Genomic DNA, 21,670 nt, shown 5'->3' on the forward strand with positions numbered 1-21,670 from the left:
CTCATCTCTTTCCTGCATGGCTGGCATTTGGACTGAATGCCTTTTGCATTATTTTCCAGCTCTACAATTCTATAATACTATGTCTAAAGAACACTTGTTAGCAGAACCTGTCACCATGAGATGTAATATAACGTTTTACTGTTGCACATGAAGCTACTTCACATCTATTTTTACCTGTCGCCTGTCTTTCTTCCTCTATTGCAGTGGTTCTCAACCTGGGAGTCCCCAGATATTTTGGCCTTCAACTCCTAGAAATCCCAATAGCTGGTAAACCGGCTGGGATTTCTAGGAGTTGTAGGCCAAAACACCTGGGGACCCACAGGTTGAGAACCACTGCTCTGCTGGACTCCTTATGTGGGTTGTGGTGTGGAACTGATTGTGGTTCATCTTCTATTTGCCAAGTATAATGACTCTTCAACATGCATTTTGTACAAGGATCTCCCTTGGAATCCCATTCGAATCCACCAGTAGGGTGACAAGCCAGTAGCAACTGAGTAATGTTTGTATAGACCTGCCAGGCCTAAGCAGATAAATGTAATTAACTGACATTTGCAAAGGCATGCTTGAATATGAATTACAAATTGGCACTGGCTTAGTGGCATATAGTGTTCCTTTTAATGTTAGAAATAAATACCCCATTTCTGAGTTGGGTACATGATAGACCTGAGAGATGTTTTTAAAGTTGCCACTAAATTCTACATAAACTACCATTCAGAGCCAGATCTGGTGGCTTGTGCTTGCAGACTCAAATTGCATGAATATAAAAGTACCCAGAGGTCTCTAAAAAGAGAAATAATTCTGCTGGACTTGTGACCTTTTGGCAGATATCTGCCCCATGATGGATTATTATTCTGCTATATTGGGGATGGTGGTGGTAAGGGCTACAATTTCTTGTCTGTCTTTTATCAGGTAAAGGAATCAGATCCACAGAGCTGGAAATTTAGCCCTTGAAGTTACTTGCATTACACTCATTAATGCTTAAGTGCCACGAGATACATTTTCAAATAATGAAAAGTAAACAGCTATCTAATTAGGTCCCCTGCTTTTCTTGTCTTTTTACAGAAGAAAATTAAACTTGTCTCATAACAAATTCCCATAGGGTCTAGTTCTACTGTGAAATATTGTGCAGACATTGATATTGCTACTTTAGCAAGAGAATATTAAGGATCACATGTGCAGTACTGCCATTGACAGAGTGTTTCAGACAAGTTGTAATCTCAAGTACTGTCAACTTTTCCTTGGTGATTTAAGGGCACGCTCTACTTATCTCCCCAAAAGCACCCTCATAGCATGAATTAGCTTGATCAAAACTTATTGGCAACATGTAGGATTCAAATGAAAAGCAGTAACATGTTTTTAAAAGATAGACTGCTTTGAGAAACCTTGACTATCTCTTTGGGTCAAGCTAAGTCCCTTGTGTTTATCTCTGTTGCCCTCTGCCTGCAGCTACAGAGCTGTTTTGATACAATGACAGTTACTTCTTTCTTACAGAATTTTATTCCACAAGCCTTGGATTTCATAAAGCTGTCAATTATTTTCTCTCTGTGCAATATGTTAGACTTGGACTGCTCTCTACAATAATATCAGATTTATTTCAGTCCTTCAGCAAGCTGCCTATGCCTCCTTTGGGTCAGGCTGGAATTAAACACACTAGTCCCTAAAGTATTAGGAATGAGTTCACTCTTGTGGGTCCTGAAAAATCAATTTTCAACCAATCTCCTATTAAAGCTGTTTTCTGATTATTTTCTTTGTGAATTGATCTTGTCCTCTAGTTGATTTTGTTTATATTTCTTACAATTACTTTACAACACACATGTTGGGGAAAGTTCTGAACACAACGTGTGTTAATGGGGAGGACAGCATATCTTGTGTATTTTCATATCTTTGGGGAATTTCTGCATGATTCGGGGAGAAAACTGAAAATCAAGTTAGGGGCTGTGGGGGACTTGTAGATATATCTATATGTATCAATAAGTCCCTTAAACAGCAGAATCCTTGGTGTTTTTCCTGGCATCATTCCCAGTAAGTTGAAAGCTTTCCTTCCCAAGTTGGTAAGGAAAGACTGTGGACCCTTCCACACAGCCATATAACCCAGAATATCAAGGCAGAATAACCCACAATATCTGCTTTGAACTGGGTTGTCTGAGTCCACACTGCCAAATATCCCAGTTCAAAGCAGATAATGTGGGATTTGATTCTGCTGTGTGGAAGGGGCCGGTGTTGATTTTTAATGTTACCAGTTATTTTTATTGAACTGAAAATGCAAGCACTCTGATTATGCTCTTTTTCTCATAACATGTTTCAGGCTAGTGTTATAGAGCAGGGCAAGGGTCCACATGGTCCACTGGATGCTATTGGGATATAGTTCCAGGATCCCTTATCTTTGGCTATGCTGGGTAGGGCATGTGATGGGAGTTGCAGCAATGTCTGGGTTCACAATGGTTCCCAACCTGTGGGTCCCCAGATGTCTTGGCCGTCAACTCCCAGAGGTAAACCACTACTCTGGAGGATCACAGATGCTGCCAATGGGAAGTGCAGCTGAGATTCTATTGCTTAATGAAGAAGTGCATTTCACTTAGCACAGCTTGTGGCATCTCCAGGATTGTCTCAAATTAAGAGCTACTATATTCCAGAGCCTGTTTCAGTGCCTCATAATTACACACTTTAATATATTTAAATAGTTTGTTTTGATCAGAAGGGGAATGCTATGAAAAGGTGGATGATCGTTCTGTTATATTCAGCTTTTCGCTGAAACCCAGCTTTTTCCTCTGAATATAACAGATTAGCATTTGATGGATATTATGGTTTTAACCCAGTTTTTCGTCCCATCTATAGTAGATCTATCACAACAGTGTCAATATACTATCTTTGTGGCATGCTGCTTTAAATGGTGGATGACATGAGACTAGGCTTCAAATCCCACTTGGTCATGGAAACGCACTGGGTGGCTTTGGGAAGGTGAAGATTTGTCAGCCTTAGGGGGAACCAATAGCAAACATCCTCTGAATAAATCCCATAAAAAGCTTATGATAAAGGTAGTATAAGATGGAGTCAACCTGACGACTTATAACAATAACAAAGAGCAGACCCACTGGGTACTTGATAAATCAACCTATATGCAGTTTCCATTGATTCAATGCAGCTATTCTATTTTAAACTAACAATTGGAGTTAGGATCAGGTGTCCTTAAGAGTACTGCTACTGAATTTCTACTGGCAAATATTTATACTAAATTAAAAGGGAACAGATCTTACAAGCATAGTTTTACAGTGATAATCATAATTATATACCATATTTCTAGTAGGAGATGAAGTCACTTCATCATGGACTGAAAATAGTTAAAATGCTTGCTTTAAATTTAACCAAGCCAGAACTATATTAGCCAAGGTTTATTACAATCAATAATATACATTTGTAATATACATTTTATTCTACACGCACACTCATTCCCCATATGTTAAATAATGAGAGCAAAGTGAAAGAATTACAGAAGCTTTCTTTAGTTCATGAAGTAATCTATCTTGCAAGTAGCATGGGGGAGGAGTTCTAAGTGTGTAAAAGAATATTTTGTTTTGTCTTCACATAGGTCATTTGATTTTTAGTTTCCATAGCTGTCACCTCCACAGAGACAATTATGGTATCACCTTTCATGGAATGTAGAAATCATCAACATAGCTTAAGAAATCCACACCTTGAATTTCTGTTTCTGCTTTTTGAGAAAAATTGAGGATAATGAGCTTCAGTATCAGTGAACTCACACATGTAAAAAAAATCCTACCTGTCACATATTGTAATGTCTGGCATCCCAGTTCACAAGTGAGAAATTAATAAAGCTTTGTGGTTTGGTCTTGTGTGAGCTCTGCTAAATTATGCTTATAATAACAACTGACATTAGTGGGTAATTTAACTGTATAGATCACTGCTCTAGCTTTACTACTTTTAGCTGGGGTTTGAACGTTGTAATTTCCATACATAAGGATCATCACAGAAATCTGCTACTTGTCCAGGAATTACTGACTGAATTCTAGCTCAGTCTCTGTTATTTCTCCTTTAATATCTGCCAGGAGCAGTGGAGGGCATCCATGTATATAAGTATTATTTATTTAAAAGTAGAATTTTTAAAGGTTAGAACCAAAATCAGTTTATAATAATATAATAGTTGACAGCATATCAAAATGTACTTGATTAGAGCATACAACAGCAGTCATGAAGGAAGAGCAGTCAGGTGCATCTGCACTGTAGAATTAATGAGGTTTGACACCACTTTATTGGTCATGGTTTAATGTTATGGAATCCTGGAAACAGATTTAGCAAGGCACCAGCATTCTTAGGTAGAGAAGGCCTTATAAAACTACAGTTCTCATGATTTCATAGCATTGATCCATGGCAGTTAAGGTGAAGTCAAACCGCTTTCAAACTACAGTATGTATGTACCCTAAGTCCACCAACTTGGTTAACAGTGTCCATATGGAGTAATATCTAACATTGTTCTGCTCACACTAAACACGACAAAGACAAGTGAATTAGAACTGTGAGCCCAGATCCTTCCCTGAGATGCGCAAGATCAGCAACCACCCTCATTTCCACGGGCAAATGCTCACTACTCTGCTAAGAATGAGCTTGATCCTTAAAATGGAGAAACAACAGCTTTATATGGAAAAATGTGATCTGTCCCAAAACTAATGAGAATTTTTTTTTTGTTTTTTTTGCACAGCACAGAAGGGCCGGGAAAAGAAAGTGCAGGTCGAGGCAGGTAAAGGGGGAACCCAGCCATACAGTTTGACCCTCCTCATTTGAGTCTCAGTTTGTGACAATAGTACGTTAGCAAAGTGCATTGTAGTTTTTGTGCCTTATTATGGGCAAAAATGCAGTCTGGAGCAGTATCTTTCAGCTTCAGAAATTAAGAACAACGTAACTCTTCATATGAAGGCAGTTCTGATTGCTTCCCCACCCACCGCACAACTACGACTTTGCTCTTCCATGCAATTTCTTTCCCCAATTCAAAACTCATCTCAAAGGGCATGATATTTGCCAGATGTTATTTGTAATAGATAACAAACTACCTACAGTTTGTTCCCTTCCTCTTAACAATTGTATGAATAAGTTAAAACTGTAACTTAACAACTGATCGTATTATTCCTTTCACTGTGCCACTATAGTTTTAAAAGTTATTTTTGTTGTTATGGGGTATGGTATCACAAAATGGCCACATACGTGTCTTGTGCTTGCTGTGAGCAGCTGGATTTTGGAGGCTGTTTAAAGCAACTAAAAGTAACTGCTTTTGTTCCTTTTGACGAACAGGGAAGTAATGCTTTTGAAAATTGTGCCTTTAATAGGAACTTTTGGAGATCCTACAATGCAGGGCAGGATATTAATATTTTAATAAAATAAGTAATGTTTTAAATGCCAAGCATCTTTGGACATTTATCTGGGATCGTTTTGTGATGGGAAGAGTCTTAGATGTAAAATCCTGTTAATTATCTAACAGCCAGCATTTCAGCAAAGACCCTTTTTTAGTCTCTAGAACATGTCACAATTTGGGAATGGTGTGTTCTGTGAGGCAAAATGAGTGCAGTCAAATGTAATTCTTATCAGGTCTGAGGTCTCCTGAGTTAGTACAGCTCAATTCTGTGCATCTCTACTCAGAAGTAAGACCCAATGCAGCATTTTCTGGTCTGCAAAGCAAATTCACATCCACAAAACTGTTTTCTTGACTTCAAAGCATAGCTCAGTCCCATTCACCATCTTCCTGGACTTTAAATACCCTTTCCCCATTAATCTCCAATCAGTGATAACAAGAAAAGCTTGTTGTGGGAAACCCCACAGTCCAGTTTCCCTATCCCTTCACATATCTGTAGATATTTAATTACTTTTTAAACAGATTATATTGTCGGTATTACAAATGAAAATTATTGGGAAACTAAACACAATGTTTAATAGTTAAATACCATAGACTATTTGGTCTCCTTATTCCTTATACCAGTCTGCTCCTGTTCCAGAATGTTTTGAGTCCAGAGGAAGGAAATAAAAAGCTACATCTGAAAGGCATCTTAGGCATCAGTACAGCCATTTTATACTAGAAACAGCCATGATAGTATAACTTCAGAAGAAAAGTATTCCTGTTTCCTAGCAACTATAACTAGCAGTTAGTTTGGGAGAAAACAGCAAGAAGAGAAGAGTGCTTGTCAAATCTGCCTCATCTAAGTGTATGATATTTGTTGTACTCAATCCATCCTGGGCTAGATGAAAGGCTTGAAAACTCTGGCACCTGTATCCAGAGCAGTACTAAAATGCTAAAGTTATTAATAGCTGAAAAACAATGGCAACTGTTGGCTCCAATGTTTTTGAGATAGTGAATCAGCTGTGGGTTTTAGTCTGAGTTTTAAAAGAGCTATCAACAGTGGTGAACCTATTTTTGCCCCAGAATTCTGAGAAATGTAGTTTAGGCGGGGCCTTTTGAATTCTCTGCCACAGTTGTCCTCATCTTCCCAAACTACATTTCCCAGATTTCTGTTAGTGTAAGAACGGAGCTCCACATTAAAACCTTAATGTGATGGGGCTATAGGTTTGGCACCCTCAAGTTCAATCTAAAATCCAGAACAAATTCATTGCCCCACTGAAAATTGTATTTTTTATTACTGATTTTTCACTTTTGCTGTGGTGCTCTACCCCTAATCCCAGCAAATGTGGAGGGCGGACTGGTATGTGTCTATCCCTGGAACTCTTTGGGACATCCAATCTGGTTGTGTTGCTATTGAATACATTTTTGAAGCAGTTTTGGATAGCTGTGTTATTATTAATAACCAGAAGGCTCTAAGAATCATTTTTGAGTTCGGTTTTTATGTCTGTCTGCTTGTGCTTCTAGGATTTCACCTGGTTTGTATCCAGTACCTAATTAATGGCAGTCCTTGACAAATGAGGCTGAGACCCCAACAGTTGTTTATTTCCTTTAGATGCTGTACGGCTGTTTTCGCCAAGGGACTTGGTCACAGTGTTTATGAATCTGTTGGAGTAGATTTTGATGCCAGGGGAGGTGAGGAGGGATGCTCTGGAAATAAATTATAGTTCATGTAAGTGAATGAGAGCTCTGAGATGTCTGCCAGATATTCAGATTCGGAGTCAACTGGAAAAGGAAAGTGGTATTAATATGGCATGGCAATTTGGCAGGCCTGGTGTGCTACACCGCTGAAGCAGGCTTGGAATACAATGCTCTCCTGAGAGGCCAGGCTTGTAGTCATCCGAGAGGAACAGAATCTCATTACCCATAAAGCCAGGAGGCTAGAAAGAAATGTAAACCTTTTGATAGATGGTTTAAACAGATCGCCCCTTTCTCTGGCAGTATTTGTTTAGAGCCTCGGGGTTTTCTCTGGTTCCCAGTTCAGCCGGTGAAAGGAAGATGGGGCTAGTGAACTCGGGCCCCGTTCACACATGCAGTGGGAATGTTGAATTCCTGCCATTAAAGTATTTTTCAACCCTGGAAAGAAATACAGTGCTAAGTGAAAACATATGCATATACAAATTGCAGAAGTTCCCAAAAGGGCTAATTCACAGAAATGTATGCAATTTGATGTAGCAACAAATATAGAACTGTCTGTACACAGAGTTTGAGAGCAACTGTTAAGAGACAATTTAGTGGTGCTACAGCAGGTTGGAAAAGTAAATTAGTTTGCTCTGAAGTAGAGCTTGGAAATCTAGAATTACAATTCCCAGAATGGAGTGACCATGCTGGCCAGAGATTTCTGGGAGTATAGCCCATTTTTTTCTCAAGCTGTGATTGGGATTGTCCATTAAGCCAGTATGGACAATGGATTGCCCATCTGGTGAACTGAAATGCTGGGCTGAAAAGTAGTGCTGTGTTTAGAATATTTTTTTAATCATCAAGACACATCAAGTACATGTAAATGTCCTGATTTCCCTTCTGGGGATGAATTAGGTGTTCCTAACCCCTCAAAGAACATTTATGCAGAAGGAAAAAACAGCATATTAAATGTTTCTGCAACTGAGCAGGTATGTGTTTTTATTTCCAGCTCAACATAAGCAGCCCGCTTTTAGAGAATGTGGTAAGAGTTTGAGAAACTGTGCAGCTTTGGAATGAAAACCCATGGTCACAGTCTTTTCTCTACACACAGAAAACTGTACAGCTTTCTGAGAGAAAAAAACAGCATCTTCTTACATTGTTTTCCACATATGTTTGCAATGCTAAATTACATGCTATATCTCTATACAAACAATTTGGTGAAAGATTCAGTGTTGTAGCCATTTGGGATAGTGGGGAAAGTGGTGGAAAACCCAAGAGAGGCATACCGCGTTTCCCCGAAAATAAGACAGTGTCTTATATTAATTTTTGCTCCCAAAGCTGCGCTAGGTCTTATTTTCAGGGGATGTCTTATTTTTCCATGAAGAAGAATTCACATTTATTGTTGAACAGAAAATGAACATTATATACTGTACAGTAGTTGTCATCACAAACCAGCATAACCAAACTGTGAATCCTATCAAGAATCTCTTGTTATTACCATTATTTCCATGTACAACACTCTATGGCAGGGGTCCTCAAACTTTTGAAGCAGAGGGCCGGTCCACTATCTTTCAGACTGTTGAGGGGCCGAATTATCATTTGAAAAAAAAATAGGAACTAATTCCTATTCATACTGCACATGTCTTATTTGTAGTGCAACAACAACAACAACGAAAGAACAATACAATATTTAAAAATGAAAACAATTTTAACCAACATAAACCTATCAGGATTTCAATGGAAAGTGTGGGCCTGCTACTGGCCAATGAGATAGTCAAGTTAATTAAGATTGTTGTTGTTGTGTGCCTTCAAGTCATTTCAGACTTTGGCCGAGCCTAAGTCTAAAATTAATTATTTATTTACTGCATTTATTTACTACATTTATATCCCACCCTTCTCACCCAGAAGGGGACTCAGAGCAGCTGTATGTACATACAATACATTATATTATTAGCATAACACAATATTAGCATTATATATTAATATATTGAACTATACCACTATACTATTATATAATATGTAATATATAACATATAATTAATATTATTATATGGTATTATTATTAGTATTATATTGTATAACATAATATTATCAATATTATATGTATATACAATATATTATATTATTAAAACTGATATAAAATTATTATATTATAAAACTGAGGGCGGGGGCCAGGTAAATGACTTTGGAGGGCCGCATCCGGCCCCCGGGCATTAGTTTGGGGACCCCTGCTCTATAGTATGTATATTTACCAGCTTCCAAACAAAAACTTGGCTAGGTCGTACTTTCAGGGGAGGCCTTATATTTAGCAATTCAGCAAAACCTCCACTAGGTCTTATTTTCCGGGGATGTCTTATTTTCAGGGAAACAGGGTAGAAGGAAAGAGAGTTTGTGTGTCTTTGGAAACTTTTCATGTACACATCGTTTGATTTGGAATTATCAGTGGAAAAGGAAGACAATTATCAGTGGAAAGAGAAGACAAATAATGCTATGAATCAAAATAAAATAAATATGAATAAACTCAGGCCAAGTGAAGCCCCAACTTTAACCAGTTTGAGTGTTCTGCAACCCAAATGTTCATGTTCTTATTTCCAGTGTAACTTTGCCCATCCCTTTTCCTTGGATGCCTAAACAATTTTCCTGATTGATCATCTGACGTTACTGCAATACTAGAAAAATGGGGGCTGCAGGAAAATTTCAGGAGAATTCTTCCTTCCACAACTACACCTCTGAATTTTCTGCCCCTGTTTACCCCAAGGAAGTGGGTAAAGTGCTAAGCAAGTGCATAGCCAGGAGGGCTAAGGGGGCTCTACTCAAAGATCTTCTGAAACCACCAGGTTTTCAGATTCTTACGAAGCGAGGATAGAGTGGGGTTAGTTTGTGAGGATAGTTTGCGTCCACAAGAAATCCTAATTCCCAATTTTATACATCTGTCTGATCTGAACATTGTCATTTTTCGTGTTCTGCTTTTTTCCCCCTTAGGACCCTTTTACACTGCCATATAATCTGGATCATCAAAGCAGATAATCCACATTATCTTCTTTGTACTAAATTATATGAGTCTACACTGCCATGTAATCCAGTTCAAAGCAGATAATCTGGATTTTATATGGCAGTGTAGAAGAGGCCCCAGATTCAATCGTAAGAGTGATTCCTGATAAGCACATCTTGCTGTTATTATTGACCTCTGTTTGTTGAAACTCCTGATACAATAACATCTATTAGCTTTGCTTCTCTGGTAGTAATAACAATATGATTAACAACTGCATTGGTTTTAGGTGGAGAGAAATGAATGGACTGCAGTGTCTTCAAGTCCTTAGCTAATTAACATGGGAAGCCATGTATGGAAGGTGCTGTGGAAATGATGAGGATTGATCTAAAGGGGAAACAAAGCATGGTCGTGTTACAGCACTGTTTGGAAAAAAATACCTTCATTTGGCTATGTAAATATTTTGGTAGAAGTATCGGAGCTGAGATATGAATCAATTACAGAAAGGTTATTAGAACAGTGAGGAATGCCTACTTAGCATTTTGCTGCTTTAGCTGATTAGCTGAACACAGCCTTCATGACAGAACAGCTCAATAGTGTGTTCAGGGTGCTGTGAATGCATTTAACTATGAATACTAAGCAATGAAGATGGATTTCCTTTTTTACATTTTCATGATCTCAGCCCGCCTGTTTAATTCTTGGAAAAGAAAGACAATAAAGATATTAAAGACACAGGTGTTGGCCTAAATAGGACCAACATGCCCTAAAGGTACAGATTCCATCTGGTCTTGGGATCTAGGCAGGGCCAACCATGGTTAGCATTTGGATGGGAGACCACCTATGAATACCAGGTGCTGCTGTATGCCATACAAAGGAAGGAATTGGCTAAACCATCTCTGAGTATTCCTTGCCAAGCCAAAGAAAACCTGATGAAATTCATGGGGTCACCATACAACACAGGCACATACACATACATGATCTGTGCATGTGCAAAGTAAGAAGGTGGCTTTTGATGACAGCAGGCATATTGTATTTCCTCCATTTTACCCCCATAGTCGGCAGTTTTGTTGTTAGGAGTGCTTTAACCTTCATGCACTGTCATGGGTGATTTTGTTTCCCTCCAGCATTGTTTAAGTTTTAAAGAATCTCCACATATTATTGTACAGTATTTATCACTCTACAGTAGTAAACATTTCCACAAAGTCAAGTCCCTTGTCATGTGCAATTCAAACAAACCAAGCATATGGACATACATGTTTCTGAAATCCACAGACATAAGAGTGACTCTGAATTATGTTCCCAAAGTCTGTTGAATGTTGGGACATTTAATATTCCTCCAGACTGGTGGTTTTTTGTTTGTTTTTTTGTTTTGTTTTTTTTGGCAACAACAACATTATGTGCTCTTATACTGTAAACTGTGATGTGATGAAGAAAAGGTATCATTCTTTGGTTATTAGCAGACTGGTACAGTTTGGAGCTCATTGCTATTTCATTTATTGTGCAGATAGTAGAATTCACTGGGATCAGGTACTATTCCATGATACAAAATGTGAATGTTATATTATTCTACCTGATACTGTTTTAATGTTATTTCAGTTTGGGATTCTTGGTGTTTAGTTGAGCACACACTACATTCTGCTTGTACAAACACTCCATTGACCTTGGAAAATTTTTGTTTTGAAATTCTCACTGGAGGTCATAACTTCCTGCAGTTCACATCATGTAGGTTTGTTTACGTAGAGTTGTATAGCATTTTAAACCCGGAGGGAGACACTGAGTATGGACACACACAATCCCTGTATAAGCAAGCAAAACATGCATTCCACAAAGTGTCCCATTTCTCTCATTATGACTCTTGGACCAAGGCTTTTAAAACTTTCCCACTCACTACCTTTTTTTGGCCTGAGAAATTTTTATGTGACCCTGGGTATATAGATACATAAAATAGATATCAAAATCAAGCATTTGCTGATAATAAATCGGCATTTGCAAGGCTTGCTAAACAAGCTTTTTGTGTGTGTATGTGTCAGGAGTGACTTGAGAAACCGCAAGCCGCTTCTGTTATGAGAGAATTGGCTGTCTGCAAGGATATTGCCCAGAGGACGCCCGCATGTTTTACCATCCTTGTAGGAGGCTTCTCTCATGTCCCTGTATGGGGAGTTGGAGCTGACAGATGGAGCTTACCCACTTTCCCTGGATTCGAACCACTAACCTGTTGGTCAGCAGTCCTGCTGCCACAAGGGTCAGTCCCACTGAGGACTGACTTTCCTTTTTATGAAGTACAGGTGAAGCATCTTCTGCAGAATCCACTGTAAACACTGCGCAACAGATTCAAAGAAATGACTAAAACAGCCCCTAGAATAGTGTTCAGAAAACCTCTACTGTTGCCAAATATTTCAGCTAAGGTGACCCTATATAGGGTTTGGACCCACAGTTTAAGAAGCAGTGATATAGACAACTGTTTTAAGCACATTAGGTAAAGATAGGGTTTTCCCCTGACATTAAATCTAGTCATGTCCAACTCGGGGTTGGTGCTCATCTCCATTTCTAAGCCGAAGAGCCAGCGTTGTCCGTAGACACCTCCAAGGTCATGTGGACGGCATGACTGCATGGAGCGCTGTTACCTTCCCACCAGAGCAGTACCCATTGATCTACTCATATTTGCATGTTTTCGAACTGCTAGGTTGGAAGAAGCTGGGGCTAACAGTGGGAGCTCACCTCGCTCCTAAATACTAAATATAGATACTGGTAGTGTTCTATCCAAATATTTATAATAGAATCACAGCCATGCGATGCTGAACAAAAGAGGATTCAAGAACAAGGCAGTAGAATGCCAATAAAGAACTCTGAAGTACCAAGTCTGTTGCAAGACTGAATTCGTCCATTAAAGAGCAGTTTTAGTCATAATTGTTACAACAGATTAATAATTAATAAGTGGAAAGATTTGGCAAATTGGACAATTCAAGAAGTTGTTTGCATGGAAAGTGATTCAGGCATTTTCTTTTAAAAACTGAAGTTAGGCTAACAGTACTGCCCATTATTTACATCTGAGAGTTATGTTTTTCTGAGTTCCCAGTGCTTCATGATAATTAAAATACTATATGTTCTATTAAATGCATTGTCACCCTTTAGACCACCTATTTATTTATAGTTCAGTAATCTCAGTATCAGTGAATGATACTTTCGATACAGCAAGATCTTTAAACTAGGGCAGGCTTCTTTCTACAAAGAACAGGGGAAGCATTAATCTGGATATTTTCTGTTTGCATATGGGTCTGGTGAAGTTTTCATTCAGGCTGCTTGGGTCACCATTCAACTCGGATGATAGGATTATTTTTTTAATTACTTTTTTTTGGTCCTGCATTTTCTCCAATAAAGGCTAACAGCAAACATTACCCAAACCTATTTTTATTGACAACATGGAACATTACTTTGAAAAAAAATGTTTCTGTTATTATTTTCCACCACCCCAAAGTAGTTTTGTGGCCTTTATCATTTTCCTGCAAAATGAAAGAACATTTTCCTTTCTTGTTGCCCAAAAATTGTAGTTATTGTGCTGTGCCTTCAACCAATTATCAACTTAGGATGACCCTTATAGTTTTCTTGGCAAGGCTGATTCAGAGAAGATTCGACATTGTCCTCTTCTGAGAAAGCGTGACCTTCCCAATGGGTTTCCATGGTTGAATGGAGATTAGAGCTATCACCTTCTGGAGTCTTGGTCCAGCACTCAAAGCAGTGTGCCATACTGGTTCATTTTGCGCAATTACTGAATAAGTTCCCTTTTAGTTATTTAAGATGCTGCTCAGTCGTTTAGTCGTCTCCGACTCTTCATGACCTCATGGACCAGTCCACACCAGAGCTCCCTGGCCAGTTCCTTCAAGGTCAAGCCAGTCACTTCAAGGATACCGTCCATCCATCTCACCCTTGGTCGGCCTCTCTTCCTTTTTCCTTCCTTTCCCCCCAGCATCGTGATCTTCTCCAAGCTTTCCTGTCTCCTCATGATGTGGCCAAAATACTTTAACTTTGCCTCTAATATCCTTCCCTCCAGTGAGCAGCCGGGCATTATTTCCTAGAGGATGGACTGTTTGGATCTTCTTGCGGTCCAAGGCACTCTCAGATATCTAGGTAATATATTACAGCAACAGCACTATAGTAAAATAAAAACAAAACACTCTCTCTTTCCTTCCCATTCATTGCATCATCGCCAGAACATTCACAGAGGTCACACAAACCAGCATTTGAATTATGAAATATTCCTCCTTCAGTGAAACCATAATCCCATAACTATATAGTATAGTAATCCTCCTGTATCCATGGATTCTGCATACATGGATTTAACTATCCATGTCTTGAAAATATTACTAAACAAATTCCAAAAGAGAGACCTTGATTTTCTATAAGAGAAATCTTTGAACTATACTATAGTATACAATGGAACTTGAGCATCTACAGATTTTGGTATCCATGAGCGTTCTAGAACTAAAACCCAAGGGATACCAAGGGCCCACTGTAACTAAATTATTTTTAAGTAACCGAAGTGTGTTACTAACACACTTCTTAAATAATATTTCCCTCTTTTAATAATATAATATTATTCTTCTGTGTAAAAGAGAGCTTCTTTCTACAATTATATTCTGGTATTTTATTTATATGTATAAAAATCCCTTTCTGCAATGGTAGAGAAACATTTACTCAGAGATGTATCACTATGTTCAGTGAGGTTTACACCATAGGTAGTCTGTTTATATTTGCAACCTTAACATATCTGTGTATTCATTTGATAAAGCGTTTAATGTGCCACACATAACTCAATGTTCGAGAAACTATGGGCCTTTGGGAGATTTCATTAAACAATACAAAAGATATAATCTTCACTGGTACTTCCTACACTCAGAAAAAGGTTGAAATATCAAATCATGATTAATTGGTGCACTGGTTATATTGACAGGGTCAGATTCTTTCTCTGTTGTACAAATCTTTGCTTTGTTGTAGCTGCTGAACTAGCATTCATCTTTCATGCTAAGATGGTACTTATTCCTTCATCTTGATTCATAGTTTGTTGTTGTTATTTGCCATCAAGTCAATGATATTGATTTTTTATTGCATAAAAGTATAGACGTTAACCATACTAGTGCCGCAGTGCCCTTATTTCTCTATTGTAAGTACTTTGTACTGCAGTCCACTTATCTATATTTAAATCTAGTGTAAGCACCGTTGAATTTTCACATAAACAATGTGATTGCATTGTAAAGATGCAATTCTAAAGGTGCTCAAGACTGGACTTTTGAAAAACATATCTAATAAAATTAATTCTGAACATGCATCTAGCAGTATACCTTCTCATAATAGTATATAATTAAAATCAAGGGAGTCATCCTTAAACATTCACCTATGATTCTTTCACCCTTCATATGCTTTGCATTATTGAGTAGTTGTTCCATATCAACAGTTTCTGGAATGCATTCACTGCACTGTGTTACCTTTCTAGAAGTGAAATAGAAAACTGTTCATTATTATTTTGCAACAGCAACAAACATGGTCTCTTTTGCTACTGTGTGATCAATACTGTATATTAATGTATAATACATTTTGCACATAAGAAGGAATAACTCGAGAACTACTTCATGTCCAAGGCGACCGAGTAATTCCACTGAAAGACATTCAGTCCACACTTTTCATTTTTATGCACATTTACCACTTTTTGTATTATTTTCAAAATGATTTTCCAAGTATCATTATCTAGCAATAATTTTTTAAAATGTCATTTCATAAGTGTAAATCAGAATTTACAATGTTTTTCTCTTCAGTTAAAAGACGTCTCCAAGAAAGTAGATAAATGTTTTATTAATTACTATAGAATAGCCTATGAATGAAAAATTATTTTTGAATTCAATTGCAATTTGTTATATTAAAAGAGGCACAGCATTGTTATTTTCTTCAGTCATGAAAGTTGTTGTTTGATTGTTTAAAAAGTTAGACATATATGTATCCAGACAAATTTTTCATATCACATTTGTATCAATTTCCAGTTGGTACTGCCAGTGAGAACCAAAATGTTTTAAGAAAATTTGTTTTCATAAGATTCAGATATCAATGCTGTTTTGAAAAAGGAATTGACCAAAATTTAAGTAGCTCCACAAAAAATGCATTATCCAGCTTGTCAGATATTTGGTTATTTGCCATACCAGCCTCTTGATAGAATACTTTGGGTAGGAAAAAACCCCACAATCATTTGTAATTTGCAAGTATCCTCTTGCCTAGCTGCTTGGTGGATTTTCTTACCTACCACAGGTGAATAATCAAATGGTCACTTAGAATTATTTTGTTAGAAATAAGTCTTACTGTGAATACTTAAGTTTAATCCTATGCAAATTTTCTGCTAGTTTATCTTGAACCAATTTCAATATATTATTTCCCTGTGATACTTCAGAAAAAATATATTTTAAAAATACAGTGGAATCTCTACATAAGAATGTCCCAACATAAGTACGTTTCAACGTACAAATCCTCACTCGGCTTAGAGTGATGTTTTGTCATATGAATGCTGTTTTGACCTACAAACAGTGAAAAACAGGCCTCTTTGCCCTCTAAACCAGTTCTAACAGCAAAGCAGAGAGAAACAAAATCTGGACTGGATTCCTAACCAGAGCAGCTCCATGTGATTGCTTCTCCTGGACGTTCTGGAAGGAGTCCAATCCGGAGATTGCAGCCCACTCTGGTGTAGAAGACCCTCAGCCTAAACAGCAAGTACAGGGCTTCCGCAGATCAGCCATTGTACTTTGTGGCTCAGTGCCTCAGCCTGTGTGTCTTTGCCTGAGCTTGCCGTGTGCTCTTCTCTGGTTTGGGAGATTGCTGTCCACTGAGGAAGTTTGAGTTAGTTCACTTGTGTGCCTTTTCTTCTATACTATATGTTTCACTTCAAGAAGAGAGAGAGGGAGAGAGAGAGCAAGAGAAGGAGGCTGGAATTACAGTATCAAGAAATGATGCTGTTTTGCCTTGCTGATACACTGGCCAACACAAATTTTGTTGCCTTAAATGTACTTCTTTGCCACAGTGGCTTAATGGAACCAAGCACTGTATATCTCTGAACATTTTATACATTATTTGTTATTTATAAAGTACATTTTCTTATTTAAAAACACATAACAAAAATTGGGGTGGTTTTCAGGGGGCTGGAACAAATTAATAGCACTTCAATGCATTTCAGCAGGAAATTTTACTTTGAGTTAAGAATGCTTTGACTTAAGAACAAGGTATCACTGTATGCTTAAAACATTTGGATGTGCTGTTTATAAAAAAGACTATCATATAGACATATTTGAACTTTAGTATTATATACTTCAATAATGTTTTGAATGAAACAGAAGCTTTGTTGAGAACACTTACAATTCCTGTCAAAGGTCAGACGCTAACTGAGAGCAAAATATAGTTTATTTAAGTAATAATCCAAAAACAGTTCAGTAAATTATCAGGGACTTAAAACACTTAATCTTCAGTGTTATTTAGGCAGCCAAAACAGAAAAAACGCCAAAAGCATGAACTGGCATATAATCTGGATTAACCAGAGATATAATACGGATTTAGCATAAAGTGCTTGAACTCAGCCCAAAAGCTCAAAACGGGCTTAAAATGGCAAAACAAACAAAGGTAAACAGCTATGAAACCCCAAAAACTTTCCCAAAACCCAGGAGTACAACAGCAATTCCAAACTGAAGCAAAAACCCAAACGGGGCTAAAAGCTCTTTGCCGGGAGCGGCAAAAACAAGCTAAACTGGAAGACGCTGAGGAGTTAGCGGCAAGCCGCTGCAGAGACGAAAGCCAAGCCAGGAGTTAAAGGAGCAGAGCATTGTAGCATAATCAAGCCGGTCCGAAGTCAGGATAAGGAAACAGTGTCAGGGTCGGGAACGAAGCCAGTAGTCAGCAACAGAAGACAGCCATGGAGATGAGAACGATGCCAAGCCGAGTTTGGGAGCGAAGAGACAAGCCAAGTCGAGTTCCAGTCCAAGGTCCAAAGGGTGAAGTCATCACAAGAAGGTCCACGTCACGGAATGGCACAAAAAGCCAAGACAACGGAGGCAAACAGCAGATCTGTTGCAAAGTCCCAAGCCAGTCTTCAGAATCACGTACAGGAAACCCAATGGCGCCCAACAACACCTTGCCACACGCAAAGCATAGTGGCCAAACATCCCTAATTTATTTAGGTTTCCTTGGGCGTCCAAACTTCCAACGCCCTAGGATCAGGTGTCCCAAGTTCCTCATCAGAATCTGAGCTCCAAACAGCCAACGCCCTAGGATCAGGCATCCCAAACTCCTCATCAGAATCAAGATCATCCTGCCCATACCCAACTCTGTCCACACCTGTGGAACTATCCTCATTCCTCCAGGCAGACCATGTGGGATCTGCTTCTGAAGATACCCAAGCCTCTCCAGCATCTACAGCATCCATGGACCCAGATTCCTCCCCAAGATCCTCCGGACCCCGTGCCAACCTCCTCCGTCACCACCGGTTCCTCAGCATCCATTTCCACCTCAAGATCCCCTCCCAAGTCCCCACATGAATCCTCCTCGGAAGACTCCTCATCAGTCTCCCTAATTCTCTTCCTGTGTAAATCTTCCAGCGAGCCCTCCTCGCGAGGGTTCTTCCTTCCTCTCCTGATCCCACCATTATCACTCACAGCCTCAGAAGACCCATTCACAACAATTCCTAAGCTTTGTCTTGCATCGTGGCTTCCTGCATTGCATCTATCTTAAATGTGGTCTTCCTCTTTTCTTGTGCCCTCAACCTTACCAAGTACAGTAGAGTCTCACTTATCCAACATAAACGGGCCAGCAGAACGTTGGATAAGTGAATATGTTGGATAATAAGGAGGGATTAAGGAAAAGCCTATTAAACATCAAATTAAGTTATGATTTTACAAATTAAGCACCAAAACATCATGTTATACAACAAATTTGACAGAAAAAGTCAGTAATGCAGTAATGCTATGTAGTAATTACCGTAATTACGAATTTAGCACCAAAATATCATGATGTTTTGAAATCATTGACTACAAAAATGTGTTGGACAATCCAGAACGTTGGATAAGTGTGTGTTGGATAAGTGAGACTCTACTGTATTATAGTTTTAGTGAGTTGTCTCATGATATGGCCAATGTTTGCCATTTCAGTTTAGTCATTATTGCTTCTAGAGTGTGTTCAGACCTGATTTGTTTTTTAGGATGCATTTGTTTGTTTTTTTAGTGGTCCACAGAATCCTCAGAACTGTTCTCCAGCTCCACATCTCCAATGAGTTGCTTTTCTTCCCATCACCTTTCTTAACTGTCCTCATTTCATATACATAGAAATGGGAATTACAATGACATGGACCATCCTAACTTTAGCATCAAGTGACATATTAACTTTAAATACCCTTACTATGTAAGTTATAACAATTGCTTCTAGAAATATTTCTACCCTGTCTTGTATTTTTTTTAAGTGTTTGCCTTCCCTTTTTCCCTGCCTACATTTCCATCTTCCTCCTCCTCTCTCAGTTGCTTTGCTTGGCTCCTTTGACTTCCTCCTCTGGGTTTTTTTCCCCCTTTCTCACCTTCACCCTCAAGTCAGTGTCTCTGCCTGTTATAGGCAATAATGCAGCTGTTTAAAAAAATCTCCAGACATCTTAAAAGTCCATCCAGCCAGAAATTTTAGCATTGAAAAAGAGGACACTCCTCAAAAAAAAAAAAAAAAGGGGGGGGGGTTATAGTCACACTATTATATCATAACAGACTAGCAAATAGACACATGTACATAAACTTTACATTTTGCTATAAAGAATAAAGTATTGACTGTCCTGCTTCAATTTAAAAAAAAGAGAAATATTTTTAAATGCTTGGTTTTTAACAGTCCTATAGGAAAAGAATATATTTTGTTTTGTTTCACTTACATGGGATGGAGAATCTTTTCATGTTTGCGTACATGACAGAATGAGTCCCACCCTCCCCAAACTCTGAAAGAGATCCCACTGAAATAGACAAGGTCAATGATTATTCTGGGTTTGCTTTCAAATCAGATTTGCTCCTGAGGGAAAAGTAACCAAGGCTCATTGTTCTGAATGTTGCATTTGCAAGCAGGAGGCATATTTTTCATCAAAAGGAAAAAGGTGTACTTTCATTTCTCCCTTTTCTCTTTTTCCTCACAGCATCTTTGAACATCTAGAAGTTTAGTTGTCTTCTTGCCTCAGAAAGGGACCTCTGAATAAAATATTTGAGGGAAGTCTCATTCTTGCATGAGCTGGGCACCTGCATGAAACATAGCACTGCTGGAATCACCTTTGATTACTACAGAATATAACGGAAACCCATTTATTAAATTATTAGCTACACATACTTTGTATGTGTAGCTAATAATTTAGTAAATGGATTTCTGCTATATTCCTGAAGCAGATCCTGTCAAGAGTCGGACGCCAATTAGCGAACAAAAATAGAGTTTATTCAGCAGATAAGCCAAAAAGTAATGTTAACACAGAAAAAACCTTGAAACACTTCACTATCAGTGCTTCAAGAGCAGTTCAAACAAAAATATAATTCAGCAACACAAGCAGGTAAAAACAAAGCTAAACAAACTTAGTGCAAATTGCACTTTCTGAGTCCAAGCCCTGCCAGCCGGCTCTGTAGTTTTCAAAGGAACAGTTCCCAAAAGAAAACACCAAATTGGTCAGGAAACAAACAAACTAAGAATGCAGTAGACTGCTTCCACAATGTGGATAAAGCCGAAGGCTCCAAAAGGATGGTGAAAAGACGTTGTCCGGGATTCCAAGGTCAGGTCAGGAGATAACAGCGGTGTCCAAAGAGCAAGCCAGGAGTCAAAAGCCGATAGTAGTCATTAATCACAGGGCGAAGGCAGTAGGGTCTGAAGAGGGTGCAGTCATCCAAAACAGGTCCATGATAAGACACAGCGAGAGCCAAGCTAGGTGACAACAGCAGATTCAAATCATAGTCCAAGTCCAGTCTTCATGGAAACACAGAGATCCCAATGGCGCCTCAGCAACACCTTGCCACACGCAAAGTGCAGTGGCCAAACATTCCCATTTTATTCCCCTTCCTCCTGGGTGACCAAACACTCACACCCAAACACCAGGTGTCCCAAATCTACTCAGAGTCTGAGCTCCACACAGCTAGAGCTCGTGGATCTGGAGTACCTAGCAATTCGTCGGAGTCCCAATCATCCTGCCCATACTTAGCCCCATGAACACTTAAAGAACCATCCTCCCTTCTCCAAGCATCCCAATTGGGATCAGCTCCTGCAGAAACCCCAGGTTCAGAAGTATCCATAGACCCCAAATCCCCAGACATCTCCGGTGGCTGTGCCCATTCAGTGCCCGCTTCCCCAGCCACCACCTGTTCCTCAGCATCCATCTCCCCATCTGAATCTTCCTCAGAAGATCCCCCATATAGCTCTCTAAGTCGCTTCCTGCGCAACTCCTCCAGTGAACCCTCATCACGAGGGTTTTTTCTTCCTCTTCGAATTCCATCCCCATCAACCATAATCCCCGAAGGCGCAGTCACAACACTATCCCTCCCCGCAAAGGCCCCTCCCACCGGAATTAATGTGGGATCCGAGACCTCCGCAACTACTGAGGACCGGTTAGATGACGTGTCCAGTTTTAGTAAAGATCGATGAAACAC

At 38.9% G+C, this 21,670-nt stretch overlaps 1 protein-coding gene across 3 annotated transcripts in view; it reads left to right on the plus strand.

Moving 5' to 3' along the window:
• Positions 1–21,670, plus strand: part of smyd3 (SET and MYND domain containing 3) — a 490,738-nt gene that overhangs the window by 369,605 nt on the left and 99,463 nt on the right. For 2 of the 3 annotated variants that reach the window (XM_062968961.1, XM_062968963.1), the window contains one exon: positions 4,715–4,753. The exons of the other annotated variant lie outside the window; for it this stretch is intronic. In XM_062968961.1, the coding sequence (XP_062825031.1) occupies positions 4,715–4,753 (39 nt within the window). The remainder of the gene's footprint in view (positions 1–4,714; positions 4,754–21,670) is intronic. 3 annotated transcript variants of the gene reach the window in all.

This window comes from Anolis carolinensis, chromosome 1 (genome assembly GCF_035594765.1).
Source record: "Anolis carolinensis isolate JA03-04 chromosome 1, rAnoCar3.1.pri, whole genome shotgun sequence".
Lineage (NCBI taxonomy): Eukaryota > Metazoa > Chordata > Lepidosauria > Squamata > Dactyloidae > Anolis > Anolis carolinensis.